The 18,328-nt window shown below is 36.6% G+C and overlaps 1 protein-coding gene across 1 annotated transcript; it reads left to right on the top strand.

Annotated features, from left to right (window-relative positions):
- The first annotated feature begins 1,577 nt into the window (after nucleotides 1–1,577).
- On the top strand, nucleotides 1,578–18,081 carry snapc3 (small nuclear RNA activating complex, polypeptide 3). The gene is made up of 9 exons (XM_028459842.1): nucleotides 1,578–1,822; nucleotides 6,756–6,839; nucleotides 6,950–7,025; nucleotides 7,187–7,291; nucleotides 7,395–7,544; nucleotides 7,854–7,936; nucleotides 11,054–11,212; nucleotides 13,208–13,315; nucleotides 17,757–18,081. The coding sequence occupies exons 1-9, from the start codon at nucleotides 1,590–1,592 to the stop codon at nucleotides 17,902–17,904; spliced, it is 1,146 nt and encodes a 381-aa protein (XP_028315643.1). The 5' UTR covers nucleotides 1,578–1,589; the 3' UTR covers nucleotides 17,905–18,081.
- The last annotated feature ends 247 nt before the right edge of the window (nucleotides 18,082–18,328 follow it).

Here is an 18,328-nt window from a genome sequence, read left to right as displayed (position 1 = left end):
ACCCCTAGGGGTACATGGACCCCCATTTGAGAAACACTGGTCTAGATATTGACATGAGAAAAAAAAAAAAGTTGACAAAAACTATGACGATGATTTTTAGTTAATTGCCTGCTGTGTCAATGTAAGAATTTGTGTATGATCCTATATCCTGTTCCCCATATCAGAAAGGCAACACATTAAGATAATACTTCATTTTATTAAGTGCCATTATAGCAGCAACACTATATCCCGTTTGGCAAACAATTTCTCCTCTTTAAAATGTGTTGTGAAAAAAACTCATGCCTTAACTTACCAGGTTTTATACAGCAACTTACAGTAACACCCTCTGGATTTGTAATAGTGACACACATCCTGTAATGATGCCAAGCTCCTGAGGCGGCACACCTGTTTTGTTTTTTTGTCTTTGAGGTAATTAAATATATTAAAAAAATACATTGAAATATGAAAAACCGTGCTGAAACTACTGCTATCAGATAGTTGTGGGAAAATAAGCAAAGTAATAAAAATGGAAACAATTGTTTTAATGTTTCTCAGAATGGTTATGAAAAACACTAGTGTAGTAACTGTATTGTCTGCCTAAGGCACAAGGCGGAGTAGAAAATGACTTTTACCACAATCAACTTGGCTATCAATCATATTTATCAATTCTTTCATTGTTCAGTTTCATGTTCAACTAAACTGCACGGCCTTCTTTCTTTTCTATTGGAACAATCAAACACATGATCTAAGGCCTCACTGAGATTAAAATCTATATAATATAAAGATTGTTATGGATTGATTTATTGTATATTATATAGATCTATATAAAATATAGATTGTTATTTTAATGGAATATTATTCCAAATGTGTGGACAGGAAAAGGATTTCAGTTGAACAATGGGTTGCCGTACACAAATACATAATTCATATAATTTAGATTTTGTGCAAATCAATTGTTGGTTGATAATAATTAACTATCTTAAAATGTAATAAAGTGTGTGTATTTAGCAAAATCTCACTTAGACGCATTGCATAAATGCTGAAAATGTATACTAAGTTAGTCGGCTACTGTCAGCGTTATTGTAACATGCATGTATATGTTTGTTATTGCTGAAATTAAGCAATATATTGGACTATGACTAAGTAAAATAGTAAGTAAATTTAGGTTTATAGAAGGGAAAATCATTATAAATTAATTAATTTAAAAAAGAGAGAAAGAAATCCAAACAAACAGTAGTGGCTAATTGTATTGTTGTATGGAGGTAGATTTCTGTCTTTATTATCCAATTAAAAAAACAAACCTTTTCAATAAAAAAAGAAAAAAATGTTCAAATGCAATTATTTGAGTCTCAAATGTTTTTTGCATTTAAACACTAATTTTCTTTTATTGAAAATATTTATTTTTGATTGAAAAGGTTGTTTTTTTTAATTGAAGTGATTTCTTTTTTTTTTAAATTATTGTTGAAAAGCTTCTTGTTTTAAAATGATAAAGGCACAAATCTGCCTCCATAGTTTTGATTCCTTTGAAAGAAATCTTGAAAATGAGGCTTCCTCATCTAACACTACATTTCCCATAATCCCTTGCGCCTGACGTAACCATTAGAGAAAACATGGCGGGACAGCAGACGGTGACGGATCCAAACACGAGCATACCAGATTATGAATACAGGGAGGTGAACTCCACAGTGTTTCACATTGGAGCTTTCAGAGACGAGTGGCTGAAAAGACTCAAACCGAGCGACTATTCCTACGTTGAGGAAGATGACGACACGTTTGAAGACAACTTTGTTAAAGAGATGGGAGTGAGCGCGGAGACCGTGGCCGAGCTGAAGTCCATCTGCAGGTACGCAGAGGAACGTCAGTATGGACTCAGGCACTTCAGCGTTCTTATATTACACACAATGACGTTTCATTTACACGGTTATGCTGCGTTTTAAATGTTTGCATCACTCCAGATTAAAACCAATCTGTTAAACGCACCTGTCTGTCATTGCCAGCCTCTTAGTAACCCCTAGTAACCCCTGGTAACCCCTAGTAACCACTAGTAAGGATAAGAAACACAAGGCTTACTGGAGCTTTTTGGTTTAGATACTGACCTAACCAAAACTTAAACAGGTGAAAACTTTGTATTATAAATGTATAAATACATAATAAATATTATAACATACATACATAACATTAAACATGTTAACATAATTAATAATTATATATTATTATTTTTTTTATAAATTGTATTTAGAATAACTGGCAGCAGATGATTTTGATTAATTACTTGTGATTTTTGCTGTTCAAAAACACAGGCCAAGTGACACGCTGTGATGAGACAGATTTGGCCCTTTGGAGAACTTGATTGTATTAGATATCAACATAACCGTTCCAGTAAATTCTGACATTCTGACAAAAAATATGTATGTATATTAGCGCTGGGCAATATATCAATCTTCAAGCTAGTTTTCCACTTTGGTGATATAGAAATTTACAATATTGGGCTAGTAGGGATGTAAAGATTAATTGTGAGGCAGTTAAAAATTGATTCAAAGGTGTCACAGTTCACATCAATACTCTGAGATTGAATTGCAGTACTTTTGAAAAAATATTATTATTTATTTATGTTTACAGCAAAGGGCACTATCTGTTGAGAGTGTGAAATTCAGGACTCATTCAGTCATCATTTGTCTACAGCCTCATTTTGTAAAATAAACCGTGAGAGAATTGTATCGTGAACCCAGTATCATGAATCGAATCGTATCGGGAGTTGAGTAGGGGTGCGTATTGGCAAGGATGTTGCAATACGATACATATCACACTACTTGGGTCACGATACTATTGCAATATATCGCAATATTCTACCCAGTTAATATCAAAATTAAACATAGAGATGAAAAATCAAGTTGCTGTATATGTTTATCAGAATATATTGATCATTCAGAGGACAAATTGAGTCAAAACTATTTGCTTAAAAACATCCTATTTATTATTTATTATTAATGTTTTTTCACATTTTCACTGAAATAAGAAAATGCAGTCTTACACACTGCCATCATAAAAAAAGTGCAACAAGTTTCTTTTCACTAAAACTACTGTGTAGAAGTCTCATAGTAACCATGACAACATAATGACGGCATTGTAACAACTGTAAGTGAGAACATTAAAGAGAAATCACCCTGAGTTACTGACAATGCACAAAAATAAGAAAAAATGTCTCCTATTGTGTCAGTTTAAACACTGATCTGAACAGATTATATGAAAATAAAACATCTGTGCATTTAATAATTATTGCAGGCATTACACACTGCCATCATAAAATAAAGTGCATCAAGTAACCATTGCAACACATTGAAAGCATTGTAACCACCACTGAAATATTAATTAAATATATTTTAAAAAATTGACTTTTTAAACAAAAAAATCGATTTAGAATTGGCACCCAAAAAATCGTGATATATCGTGAAATCAATTTTTTTCCACACCCCTAGAGTTCAGTGAATTGTTACATCGCTATTGCCTATATCTATATACACATTTTTAGAGCTTATTTTGTATCTAAATATCATTTTTAGGAGTAACTGCTTTAATTACTTCTCAGAACAGCATGAAAAAGCCCAGTTGGATCAATGGCTGATTGTGTCCTAACCCAGACCTTCCCCTAAACAAGCCACACTACAGAATTTACTCACACGTGCTGCCCATTATAGGAGAATAAGCCAAAAGTAGCAGCTGTTTGTCAATAAAAGTGTCTGTGTGGCATTTGGCATCAGCCAATTTAACCCAGAATCGTCTTTCTGCTAAGACTTTATTGAATTAAAATTATTGAGATTTATATTGTATATATCGCCATTATGAGAAACAATATCGAGATATGAATTTTTGTCTTTATGGCCCAGCCCTAATGTTATTTATTTATCTATTTAATATGTATTAGAGCCCGACCGGTTTTAGTTATCACAGATTAACCACATAGTGGGCTGTAATATTAACTTTTTTCCCGTGTTTGATACCAATTTACGTAAAATCAAATGGTATCATGTTCCTGCACTCAAACGCATCCCTGTGACTGTTGGGGAGTGGAAGTGTAGGTGATTGTCCATGTCGGACATGAATGCAGCATTACACACAAAAGAGCGTAATGACGTCAGTAATTGAGCCTGACTGATATGAGATTTTTAGGGCTGATGACAATACCAGAAAAATGGAACTGCAAACAATGATCTAGTCCCAGTGTTATTTTGAAATCGTTACTGCTAATTAAAAGGTGTTAGTTTATAAAAGCAAAAAACACAGCAAGAGCCACATCATTTCCACACAGCAAAAAAGTTCATGCACCAGTTAAATATTATAGCCTGACCGATTAATCCGCCAGGCTATTGACCAATGTCAATTAGTTGGTGATAGCTAATATTAGCCTGATTAATCAGGCCAAACATGGTCAATAGAAAGCAGTGCAAAGTATAGCTGTGCTTTTTAAACTATTAAAGTACCATTGCTAGGATAGAAATCCTGTGGCTCTGCTGTGCTTTATGCATTAGAAGCTGCTACACTTGAATCTGCAGTAATGATTAAAAAATTACAACAATGGGAGAAATGAACTAGTTTATTGTTTACAGTAGGGCTGGGCGATATGGCCTTTTATAAATACCGCGATATTTTTAGGCCATGTCACGATACACGATATATATCTCGATATTTTGCATTACCCTTGAATTAACACTTTGATGCACAAAATCACACCAGTATGATGATTCTATATGTCTACATTAAAACATTCTTGATCATACTGCATTAATATATGCCAATTTTAAACTTTCATGCAAAAAAGGGGATATCACAACTAAGTCAAAGTTGACATAACTGTATTTATTAAACAGTGAGTGGCTCAAACATAAAATTGTCAACAGAAAGTGCACGTTCTGTGCAAAAATGTCACAGAGACATTTCAAAACAAGACATTAGTGCAGGATGCAACTCACATGGCATTTCAAAACACAAAATTAAAGTGCACTTTTTGTACATAATGCCACTACAATATTTTAAAACAAATAGTGCCCTTTTGTGCATGTTGTCATTAAGATGATGTAGCCAATTGTACATTTACTGTTGGTTAATAAATTTTTTCTCTGAGATTAGTTTCTAGGTTCAAGTGTGAGTTGGGAATGATTACTAAGATGTGCAGAGAATAGACAGACAATTTGTTGTTTATAGAAAATAAGTACCATGGATTTATTATATTACAGAAAATAATAATAAACAAAAGTGGTCTCAAAACAGACTCCAGTTCACCCGCTGGGATTTAGCTCAGTTCATAAGGCGTCACAGCCTGGGGAAAAAAAATAGTTCCACTCAAACGAAAAATGAAGTCAGTCCTACCACCCTGGTAGGACTGAAGTTCGTTGGGTTGGTCCACTGGAAGAGAACCTAATTAAATAAAGTTGATCCTACCACCCTGGTAGGATTGAAGTTTGTGCGTTCCTGGTAAGAGGATCGGTGCGGCGGTCCTACCGCTCTGGTAGACCTGCAGTTCACCGTCCACTACGTCATCTCCGTGGGTAGCTCACCATCTTTAGATCCATGGGGGGTTTAAAAAACTTGGCCGATGCAATCTGAGTCGCCTATACAAAGTCCTCCGTTCTGCTGCCGATCGCTCCTTTTGTCAGGTGCAAGGCACAACCGCTGGTCTGCACAGTTAGTAAAGTGCTGTCTGCTGAGCACCGGGTGTGCGTGCTACCGTTCATATGCTGCGTTTTCAGCTGCTGCTTGATCGTTTCCCGTATTCAAGCCTTCTCCTCCCGTATCTCATGCTTCCTGTTTATACTAGGATACTGGTCTGTGATTGGCTGGCGTGTGTGCGTGTGGATGAGTGACGTCAGTGCAGTCTATTAGTGCGGTGAAATAATATTGTATATAAATAACTGAAGAGTAGATGTTATAATAAATTTACTTCTGCTAAATATAATATAATTAAATAATATAAATATAATACATTTCTTTATGACGTGGGTTACAATGACATTTCAAAAAAAAAAAAAAAAATCAAAAAAAAAAAAAAAAAAGTCCGCGAGTTTAACGGTATGGTCATTTTCAACACCGCACAGACTACAAGCTGCGATATATCGAGTATATTCGATATATCGCCCAGGCCTAGTTTACAGTCATATTTAGCTTTTTGTTTAATTTATCCAAGTTTATTGTTTGCGACTTGAGCAACTTTATTTATATATATATATATATATTTGCAATTTTTTATGAAAATACAGTTTGCACAAGGTTTGCCTTTTCTTATTCATTAGTGGCTTTACAGTCCTTTTGTTGACAGTGTTACTAATGAAAGTTCATTGAATCATACGAATTATGAGAATTATAAATTATAAGAATTTGTGTTTGTGTACATATGTATTCTGTGTATATAAATGTTCTTATTTTATATATTGGCCTTGTGTGATGTGTGTATATGTGTGTTTCTGCGATCGACTGATATATCAGTTATCAGCAAATAAATCGGACATCTTTTTAAAATCCCTAATATTGGTATTGGCATCGGCCCTAAAATTAGAAAAAACAAAACAAAAAAAAAAAATATATATATATATTTATTTGTTTTTCTAATTTTAGGGCTGATGCCAATACCAATATTAGGGGTTATATATATATATCAAACCAATGAAAATCAAATATTTACAGAATTTTATTTAATTTCCATCTAACCATGCATCTAAACTATTTCAACAAACAAAACTAAAACACTAATAACGTCTTTTCTTTTGATGAATTATTATTCCTAGTCTCCAGTCACTGCGTTGCCACCCTGAAGATCAGCAGCCAGACACTGATGTTGTACCTCCAGACTCAACCTTAAAAACTCTGATGTATGAACTTTACTTTTTCTCAAATGTATCCTATATATTCTCTTTGTATCACCAGCTCTAGGTTAGACTGCTGTTTATTTTTTGCACTTATTTTTTTCTTTATATTCTAGACAAAGAAAACAAAGGCGAGATATTAAAGCTAAGAAAGGCATCAAGAACAGACACGACCTCTATGCTGATGAACTGGTTAGTAAGTCTAACGTGTACTGAAGTGTGATGTGTTATGATTTGAAAACATTGTTAACTTTGTCGTATGGACAAGGTTGTTTTTAGTTTGCATATTTATTTTAAAAGTAATAGATTATTTATTTCTGTGCTAATTTGCTGGTTGGTGTGTGTCTTTTTAGGATCATTTTATTGTTAGTAGGAACTCTGAGGCAGTAACCGACATGGTCCCTGAAGGTGAAGTCATTCTAACCATTAACATCTATTATCCAGCCATTTTTGACAAGGTAAGCACAAATCTCTACTGCTAACCCAGTGCTGCAGATTCCTCAGATTCTGCCTTTCTGAATTCCCTTCTCTGTGGTGAGGATTTTCTTCTCGTCCTTATAGTTTCTATCCAAAAGACCCCACATGACTCTACAGGTGACTGGCTCCCACTTTCTGACAGACCTCAGGGATGCAATTTGCTGTGTTAGCGACTTGCAGGTTGGTGGAGAGTTCAGCAGCACACCAGATGTGGCTCCAGATTTCATCTGCAAAGTAATTACACATTTCATTCCTATTTCATTGCAAAAGGGGCTTGGCAGGTTTAATGTGGTTATATGAGCTAATGTGTTGCAGCAATTAATTATAATGTTGGATGTCACCAGCTCATCAATTTTGAGAAGGTAGAATAATATGTATTTATTTATTTGATTAAGTAGCAATGCTTCTAGTTGCCATGCTCAAAATATAAGTACTCCTCAAAATGGCAGCAGAGATAAACAAACATACCAGGTGAAATCACCGTAGTGGGGGGGGCAAATAATAAAAAGTATTCAAATCAAATCTCTTTTTTTTCTGTTTTAGGATGTTTTCAAATCAGCCTTCTTTTTCTTTGAAGGAGTTTTCTACAACGACATGCGTTTTAAGGAGTGCCAAGACATCAGCACGTGAGTATGACCTCACGTAAAAGCTAAGCTAGTACATATTTATTAGGAACACTTACACCTATAACAATATGATGGACTGCACGTGCTACACAAGCAATACTAATGAATAAAGTAATTATTATTGTCATAATTGGGGGTACACATAAGTGCATGACCAGATCAAAAATTGAAACGTGCATTTGGGCACCTATCATTTAAAGATGGATGAAAGTGAGCGACGGGAGACAACTTCTGTGAGAGGGGTGGGGCTACAGATACCTGAACAGGATGGAGGGAGGAACGGGACTGGAAGAAAGAGACTATGGTTGGGATTATGAGAAAGAACCAATTAACCTACCGTAATTGTTTAATAAAAGAATGATGAATCAGCGTTAAAGAAGCACGGAAAATCGCCTGTTACGGAGCACATCCGTATCTCTCTTTGTGACAGCTGTCAAATCTGCCACGTTCCAGCACCAAGGACAGCGCAAAATCACCGCTAAAAGGTCACTAAACTTTCAGAACACAAAAACCCATAAATACAAAATATTTTTACACCCATAAGACCATAACTCCTCTAATGAATCAGCAGCACAGCAGAAAATAAAAATAAAACATGTGCTTACCTTTTTTATTTATCCAAAATAACCAAAAAAAAAACAGCCATGAAGCCCTTGTCCTGTATCCTCGCTACTTGTTTACATATTTCACAGCCGAGGTCTGCCTTGTCTTTCATAAGCCAATAGTAGCAGCTCATCGTGGCTTTGAACTGAGCCTCTGTCCAAACTTCCCTGGTCCTAATGTCCATAGCAGAACTTTGACCGTCATCTCCTTCTCTGTTCTTTGTCCCTGAGTCCTCCATAATTATCCTCCTGTGTCCTGTCTGTCTGATTGAATCTAGCACCTAATTTTTTAAATTTTTTTTTCAGCATCTCATTTACTTTTAGATGTTTTGATTACATGTTTATGTATTATATTTGGACAGCTGTGTCTTTTATTGAGTTGAAATCACTGGAAATTCCATTGTACACACAAAATTGAATGTAAAACTGAGTGCGGGTGAGGAAGAGAGAGGAAAGTCAAGCCACACCCACGCTACGTTTAAAGTGTGATTTTGCACAAAAACAGAGTCTCGGTCAGCTTGGAAGACAGTAGAATATGGCTAGAAAAGGCAGTTGGATTTAAAGACCTTTTTAAACCAATAAGTGAAGCTAATCCTGAGGTAAAAGTTGTTTCTGTGGAAATTGCGGAGGAGAGCAACAGCACAGCAGCAGTTATGAGTAGCGAGTTGCAGGACCTGTAGCCATGATGCTAATGCAGGAGCACCTGCCTCTTGCTGGTCAAAATCTGGGAGGTGCCGGATGTTGCTCCAGGAGGACCCGGCCCTAATTAAGCTCTGATTGTATAAAGTAATCTGTGCAGCAGTTTGACTTTGACAAGTTTCAGTTTGTTAGGAAATAATCCATTAAGGAATGATAATAGAAAATGTGTGCGTGATTTGGAAATTCCCTCCATGTCCACTACCCTTAGTACTATTTTCACATGTATTTATTTTAACCAGTGATTTGTTTTAGCAATTCTTCTGATTATATATGACCTCTTTTTGCTGTGTTGCTTTAAAGAAAATAGTCAATTTCCTTCTTTCTTATTTTTTCCAACATAAGTTCAAAAGACCTGTTACTGTAAACCAGCTGTACATTAAGGTCCTAATGATAAAATGAATAGAGAAACAGTATATAAAGAGTTTACTGAGGAGCAAGAGCAAATTTATTTGTATAGCGCATTTCATACACAAGGCAACTCAATGTGCTTTACATGATAAAACATTCAATTGTTTAAAATCAATAAGACCATTTAAAATCATCAGTAAAATCAATTAAAATCATCAACAAACACATTACATCAACAACATGACCAAAAATCTCTTTCTCAGTAGTAGAGAAAAAAAGTGCCTTTAACTTTGATTTAAAAATGTTCACATTGGATGCTGACTTCAGCTCTGCTGGCAGTTTGTTCCACTTCTTTGCAGCATAACAACTAAAAGCAGCATCACCATGTTTACTGTGAGCTCTGGGCTCCACTATCTGACCTGTGTCCATAGATCTGAGAGACCTGCTGGGTTCATACCTGACTAACATGTTACTGATATATTCTGGACCAAACCCATTCACAGATTTATACACCATACAGGAAGGAAGTGTGTGGCTCTAAAATAATACACAGATGTTTGCTAGTGATGCATCATGATCAACTGATGCAGCACAGCCAGTTAATGTGACTGTAATTACCATATCATATGTGGTCATTATTGTTGCATATTTGCTGGAAAGCAATAATTTCCCATTGGGATTATTAAAGTATTCTGATTCTGATGATAATGACATCTTTTAACAAAAATAACAACCCCCAACTAAAACGGTAAATATGAAAGGTATGGCGGTGCCTTTTTTTTTTAATATAATTATGAAATTGCTGTGTTGTAATGCTGCTTTATTTGTTTTGGGACACTGTGCAATAAATATAGCTCATGTTGAAGTGGTCTCGTAGTATTTTCTGATTTGATCAGATCGGCTCATGATCTGATTACTTTGTCTCTAATTAACTGCTGCTACCGATTATAATACTGGAACTAAAACTGTAAAGAGAGAGGCCAGTTAGAGTAATTTAATTTTTTTTTTCTTATATGGATAAATATAAGTTGTGTCAACTGAGTACTTTGAATATCTACATTAAAAAGGCTTAATTTATGCTAAAGGATAGTTGGGTCTAAATAAAAACTGCAAACAGATCATTATTGAATTGCTGTTCTGTGACAAACACCGTCTCACAGCAGCAACAAAGGAGTAAGTGAGGCAAAAGACTTGTTCAGTTGTTCAGTTCAAACCCACAATCACATTGCTGCAGTCATCTGTTGCTTTCAGTTACTGTATATACCAAGCTGAAAAGGGAAACCTTGGTGTCTGAGTAACAGTGGTACTTTGTTTCTAAAAGTGCATTTGAGTTTCTTTAAACATAGATTTCCCAGGGCAGTGGTGAACAGATGGACATAAATGCAATATCATGTACGACATTTACGATGTGTTAATTGTTTGTGTTTAAAATGTATTTTCTGATCTGCTTCTGCTTCTTGTGACACAGGACGATCATCGAATGGGCAAAGGAGCGAAACTTTCCACCTTACAGCCAGGCCAAGATGGAAGAGACGCAGTTTGTAGACCTGAAAATAAAAGTGGGCTTTCCGTACATGTACTGTCACCAGGGAGACTGTGAGCATCTCGTCATAATCACAGATGTGAGGTTGGTGTGTCTTAAACTTACCCACTTCATCCATTCTAGTGTCAGTTAGGTTACACAAGCTAAGTAGAGCCCTGACAGGTCATCACTCTAACAGGATCAATACAAGGACACATTTATAAGTAGGGTTGAACTTCCAGCAACTATTAGTGTTCCCCCTTCCGTTATAGTGAGGAAGCAGAATGTCAAGTTCACTGTTTCTTCTTTCTCTAAATCCGTCTATAGTGGCTTACTGACCTACAGTTCTTGGTGCTTGGAATGTACAGTAGACATCTTCCCATGGGTCAAATGTGAGCTGTCCTGCTTGGGTCTGCATTCTGATGACCTACTGTGTATACATAAACCATGACGTAAGAAACAGTAGTCACTAGTCAGAGAAACTAGCTATTAAAACTTAAAAAGCTTCAGCTCATATTACTGTGAACATTATTTGAATAAATATATAAATGAATGACAGACTGAATGAATGGACGCTACGCAGCTATCTAACATGGAAATAGTAATTCCACATTGAGGTTCACATGGAAAACATGTTTATTCGGCTTTATTTAATTCAGCTTTAGGTCTGAGGGTTGAGGAGGGTTCTGACCACATAATAAGAACTGTTTTCATTTTTATTTTGATTGTAGTTTTGAAGCAGCAGCTTGACAATAACATACGGTTTCACGTTGGTCAGCAGAGCAGGAGAAGGAGGCAGACGACCATTCTAATGCAACAGCTGTTCTACCTCCATCTACAGGACGTTGAGTGAAAAATGAACTTAATAATGATCCGCGCGAGGAATTATTCAATTCGGTAATAAAATCGGAATAAACCAGCCACCTAATTCTGATTATATGTTAATTTGGAATTACATTTGCATTAGGAATTAAGTGTTTACATGGTCAGTTTAAAGAGGATTTAATTTTTATTTTGAATTAAAGGGGAGTTGAAGTCCAATGTAAACGTGGCCATTGTGTGATCTGCTCGTATGTGGAAGGCAGGTCACTGTACCTCCTCCTTGTCATAAAAGGCTTGTGGACTTCATTGCATAGATCTTTTCCAGTGCAAGTTAAATCACTAAAAAGCTGTACAAACTGTAAAAATGAAGACTGCCTGTGCAGCAGCTGTTTCATATCCCTTTAAAACACATTCTTTATTGTGCAATGTGCCCGTATGCAGTGGCAAGGTCACCAGACTTCTTACTCTGTGAAAAAAGGCGAGAAGTTCCGGGTCAACCATTTTAGGGGCTTGTTTTACAACAAATAGGTTTTAACTTAAATATACTTTTTTCCTTGATTTCTTAGTGTTTTTTAATGCCAGAAAGTTGACATTTTAAATGAATTCAGTTTTGTCACGTCTGTGATCTACTTTTTTTTTTTCTACAAAATTAAACAACTGAATGAACATTATCTATGACTGGTGATTTCACATTTTTTGCCAGGGGTTGTAGTTGAAAACTTGAACCTTAAGCTCAAGTACTGATGATTATGCCATCACAAGAGTAAATTACTATCAAGAGTGTGTTGTCTCCTTTGATGTGTAAAGTTATGCTCAAAACATTCCTTTTTTAGTGAAGTCGAGCTTGTTTCCACATTAAACCAACCACTCCACCATCCAGGGTCACTTTGGCTCGTTGTGAATTAGATACTTGTTCACAGAAGTATTTCTGGCTTCAGCTATAGTCAAAGACTGGTTTATATACTGTCCCTAATCGAAGCGTGAACCAACAAACTGATGACTACGACACAAGCGCCGATCTTGTTAGTAACACAATGATCAGAATCTCTGCCCTGGTGCTACAAGCTCCTGATAGAAAGCTCTTTATAGTTGCAAATAATTCAGGTCACTCACAAGATGCAATGCGTAAATGTCTATGACCTAATAGATTATCGGCATAAGCAGAGTAACCACATATGAAAGGAGCTTTTAATATTGCCAGTGTGAGACAAATTTTCTTATTTTTATTGACTCAAGGAAATCACCATCATCTGTGTCCTCTTTGTTTGCACATCATAGATTGGTTCATAGGAGTGACTGTCTGGACAAGAAGCTTTACCCTCTTCTCACGCACAAAGACAGAGTCCTCACACACAAGTGCGCCGTTTGCAATGTCTTCATTGGGAGGTGAGTAGCGGTCAGTAGTCCGCAGTATGGTCATTTTTATTTTTACTCATTCCATAAAACTAACACTCATCCATTTTAGGTCTGTACAAAAGTTGGTTTGAAAGGAAACCAATTTTCATGAGAAACCAATTATAGTTCATTCATTGAGTTTTGACAGCTACAGATTTAAGGTAAAACTACATTTTTAGCTTGAATGCTAACTGCAATTCCATTCAATTCAGTTTTATTTATATAGCGCAAATTTCGACAATAGTCATCTCGTAGCGCTTATCAAAATTTTAAAATTTTAAGAAAAAAAACCCCCAATAATTTCACAAGTATTAGGTCTGCCTGCATAGACACCTTGTGCTAGACTGTGTGAGTGTAATGAGAATGAGTATGGGGTGGCGTGGACATCAGTGTAAATGGTGTGCATGTAGTGTGATGTGTATAAAACAACGATCAGAAGTGAGGGATTACCCACAACCCCATCACTACTGTTTGGACAGTACCTATTTAGAGGACTACAGTATGTCTAGATGGAATGGCTAGGATCAGGTGTGGGAGATAAGGCCACATCACCCACATCCATCACCTTCCACCACTAGTGGTGGTGGATTGTCTACATAATTTGCATCTCTATAAAATTTGAGTATGCTATTTTAAGGTTTAGGGCTTTGTTTCTAGTGGTTATGTTGACGCTGTTGTACGATATATGCTTTTGCGAATAAGTAGGTTTTGAGTCGAGCCTTAAAGGTTGAGAGAGTAGCAGCCTCCCTTACTAAGACTGGGAGCTGTCCACATCAAAGTAGCAATGCTTGGTCATTGACATCAGGTGTGTCCACAGATGCAGCATTGTGTTATTGTCTGTGACTCAAAACAACTGAGATACAAGGTTCCTTATCATCAAAAACGAGAGCATAAATCTTCTCTTTGTCAGATAATGGCAGTTATCTGGATCAGTAACATTTTTATACCCATTAATATCGATACAGTAGAACTAATTGTATGGGCACCTCCATTTTTTTGAAAAATCTCAATGAAATGTGAAAGCCGAATCCTCGGTTGAGTAATTGAGCAATCAACCCAAAGTCAAATTTCATAAAGATCAGTCAATTACGAACCGAATGTGAATTGTTGACATTTGGCCAATGATGAGAGATAGGGATTTAAAAATTTTTTTAAAAATGTATCCAGAATCAGTATATTCATTCAAATCCCCTCTAAAATTTAATGGAATCTTCCATGACGGAGGGTTAATTATTGGTTTAAATTTGATCAAAATCTGTTAGTGTTTTTGTCATAATCCTACTGATAGACAAACGCCGGTGAAAATATTACCTCCTTGGCAGAGGTAATGATACAATTACCAAGCCTTCCTTATTGAACAACCGATTTACTAATTATCACCAAACAGAGATTTCTTTTTATTTTTCAGATCTTGATAATTCATTTAAACAGCTTGGTTGTCGGTAGTTATTAGACCAGAAGCACTAAGTGGAGACGGTTCATTTACAGTGGAGAAATCTATTTTCTAACCCTCCCTTTAACCCTTTGTCACGGCAAAATTGCGGTTGACCTCATTTGGAGACATGATTTATTGCTCTGGTTGAATGATGGAGACCAGTCGAAGCGTGATGATTTTATAAAAAAAGGATTTATTATAAAACTAAATGAAAAGAGTACAAAGAAGCTTCCATCCTGTAAGAATGAAAGGCAGCCCACCACAAGGATGGTCAAAAGGCTCCGGCCAGAGCAAAAAAGCAAGACTGACTAACAGTTTCACAGTTTTAGCTTTATACAGATATGAGAAAAAGTCCCAACCCTGAAAGAAAGAAAAGGAGGGAGTCAGATGCTCCCAACAGTGGAAATGTTGGAGGATAGCTTGGCGCCACTGTTATCTGTCCTTGATAGTGTGTGTGTGAGTATATCTGCATGTGAGTTTGAGTTTGGCCTTCAGCAGAGACTGTGAGTTGCACTGTAGATACAATATGATCTGTACTGTTTAATCTAACATGACTCAGCTGTTCAAAAGTGCAAAGAGTAATGCAGTCATCATGTATTAAAGGGGACATATCATGCTAAATCCACTTTTTTAGCCCTTAAATGCATTTTGTTTTATATTTAGAGTGCTTAGAAGTACAGAAAAAATCAAATTAGTCTCTTCAGGTGCTCCGTAGATATCTTTATATTCTGTTTTGCTCATATTTTTCAATCTGTTTCGATTTTTCTATTCTCTATTACGTTTTTTGAACTATTACATCACAGTATTTGCAGCGGAACTGCCAAATTAGTACATCAACTCCAGGTCCAACACTTCGAGCAGTCCGCCATTTTTATTTCTCGCTTTTATTTTATAGTCCAGGCTCAAGGATGCCGAAGTTACAAGAGGATAAGTCAAAATGTTCGGTTGTTGGATGTAGTAACCCACACGCTTCATTACACCGTCTCCCAGCATCAGAACCTTTTCGAAGTGCCTGGTTGAGTTTTATTTTTCACGGAAATGTACCCACATCTGTGGGTAAGGTCATTTTTGTGTGCGCGAAGCACTTCAAGGATGACTGCTTCACCAGTATAAAGAAGGATTTGCCGAAAGACTTTGTCTGATTGAGGGTTCAATTCCTTCTATCTGTGGAGACGACAGAGCACTTCGGTAGGCTGTAAATAACGCTAAAAAGTGTGATGATAAGACGTCCCTGTCATTGTTTTGTTAGCATTAGCAGTTGCACCGTCTTCATATGTTAGCGCTGTGTGCTCGTTTTAGATCCTTGATGATATGGCCTACGTGGTTTAATTTAAGTCTCAAGTTTTCATTAGTCATTTCATTTTGCCGTTTTTGTCTTTGAAAAGACTGTATTAAAATGCATTTCGTGACGTTAGCTTGGCGCTAGCGTTAGCTCGGTGCTTGTGTTAGCTCACTTGTTAGGGTTCTGCAGGTTCATCATCTTCATTTTCATCTCGCTCCACCAGGTCAGACTCTGGCTGGAACATGTAAGGCTGGATGGACAAGTCTTCCGTTGTTGACATTTTGTAAATAACCTCTGAATAAAAAGTTTATGCGCCGCTACATAGCCGTATCTCTTCTATCAAACTACAAAAATGGCCGAACAGGGTGGAGTTGAACCGAGTGTCACCTCTGCAACCTGGAGAGGGGGCGGGGTATGAAGTGTCTCATTTGCATTTAAAGAGACCACACCAAAACGAGTTGCTCTCAGAAGCTCATCAGAAAAGGGGCAGAAAAGGGGCCTGTGGAGCTATAATAATGAGGAATTCAGACCCAAGCATTGCAGTTCCGCTTTATATAGACCACAACTGTATGATTTATATTTAAAAAGGAAGGATTTAAAACCATGATATGTCCCCTTTAAAACATGACAAATTGTACACATGAACACACATTTGACGATATGATGATGAATATAATAATTGCCATAACACCTTTAAAAGAATGGTCTCTTTGAATACTTTTGGGTAAATCTCTATCAAGGAGATAAGCATGTTTAATTTCTCATGAATACCTACGTTTACTAATTACTATTAATTTAAATAACAGTCCTCAACTGGCCTTAGTTCACATATATTACTTAAGACTCAGAATCAGAGAGGATTTTATTTGCCAGGTACAGATTAGAAGAGTGCAAGGAATTGAACTTGGTAGTTGCAGCGGAAAGAACACAACACAATGCGGCGGCCATTTATGGTTGTTTAAAAATTGTCGGGTTTAAAGCTACTACAAACATTAATTTGCTATTAGACTAGAGCACTCAACCTGTCCTCTTTGGCAAATGGTAAATGGTAAATGGACTTGATTTTATATAGCGCTTTATCACCACACTGAAGCAGTCTCAAAGCGCTTTACATATCAGCTCATTCACCCATTCACTCAAATTCACACACCAGTGGGACAGGACTGCCATGCAAGGCGCTAGTCGACCACTGGGAGCAACTTAGGGTTCAGTGTCTTGCCCAAGGACACTTCGACACATAGTCAGGTACTGGGATCGAACCCCAACCTCTCGATCAGAAGACGACCCACTACCACCTGAGCCACGGTCGCCCCGATATTGGCAGTTATCTGGATCAGTGATCCTGATCATGGTACCGTGATCGTTCACACTTCAAATGCGCAAAGTCACCAGCAGGAGGTGCAGTAAATTAGCTTAAAGAGCTGAACATAGGAAATTATTGATTTATTTATTTTTTAACTGATGCAGAATCAGTATATTGATCCCAATATCATCTAATTTCATTAAAATCTGTCCAATAGTTTTTGGGTTACACTGTTCACTAACAAATCAACAAATACATACTATAATAATCCCTGCAAAAACAGAAACTCCTTGTGGGATGTGGAGTCCCGTAAACGGTTGCATAGAAGTGTTTTTACATCATTCTTAGTTCACATATACAGTTCATGAGGTTTGTGTTTCTACTTTAATCTCTATCATTTCTTATTTTCCAGATGGTTAACTACCAATGATCAGTTGGCTCCCAGCAGTCCTTGTCTCTTCTGTGATAAATGCTTCCAGATGCTGCATTACGATGCTAAAGGAAACAAACTCGGGGACTTCCAGGCTTACCCCTATGTAGATCCTGGAGCATTCAATTAATGTGTTGCCCCATTGTACAGCTCACACTGTAGTTAAGAACTGCATATAAAAGTTGGATGTTTTGTATTTCAGAAGAAAATGTTTTTTCATGTTTCTAGTTAATTAGCTTTAAATGAGTTTGGATATCTCAGACTTCCTTGTGTGGCATTAAAGTTGGGGATTTCTTAATGCAACATACAGTGTGTGAGTTCGTGTCTGTTTGGAATTTATTGTGATGTTTTTTATGTGCTTACTCTGTTCAGTGTTGCAGGAAGTCTTAGTTCATTCCTTACTGATAGGAGAGGCTAAATCACATGGAAAAAATACAGCAACACACCCACACACATTTGCTCACATCTCTACAGAAACTGAATTTCCCCTCGGGGATTAATAAAGTATAATCAATTTAATTCAATTCAAACATAACGCCAATAAAACACGTGTT

This window comes from Gouania willdenowi, chromosome 1 (genome assembly GCF_900634775.1).
Source record: "Gouania willdenowi chromosome 1, fGouWil2.1, whole genome shotgun sequence".
Lineage (NCBI taxonomy): Eukaryota > Metazoa > Chordata > Actinopteri > Blenniiformes > Gobiesocidae > Gouania > Gouania willdenowi.
Note: the sequence above shows the minus strand (reverse complement) of the source record. Positions and strands in the feature narration are given on the sequence as shown.

Coding starts and splice junctions, on each gene's coding strand:
- snapc3 (XM_028459842.1), top strand. CDS start 1,590: ATGGCGGGACAGCAGACGGTGACGGATCCAAACACGAGCATACCAGAT. Junction 6,840..6,949: donor TCAACCTTAAAAACTCTGAT/GTATGAACTTTA, acceptor TTTATATTCTAG/ACAAAGAAAACAAAGGCGAG. Junction 11,213..13,207: donor GTCATAATCACAGATGTGAG/GTTGGTGTGTCT, acceptor TGCACATCATAG/ATTGGTTCATAGGAGTGACT.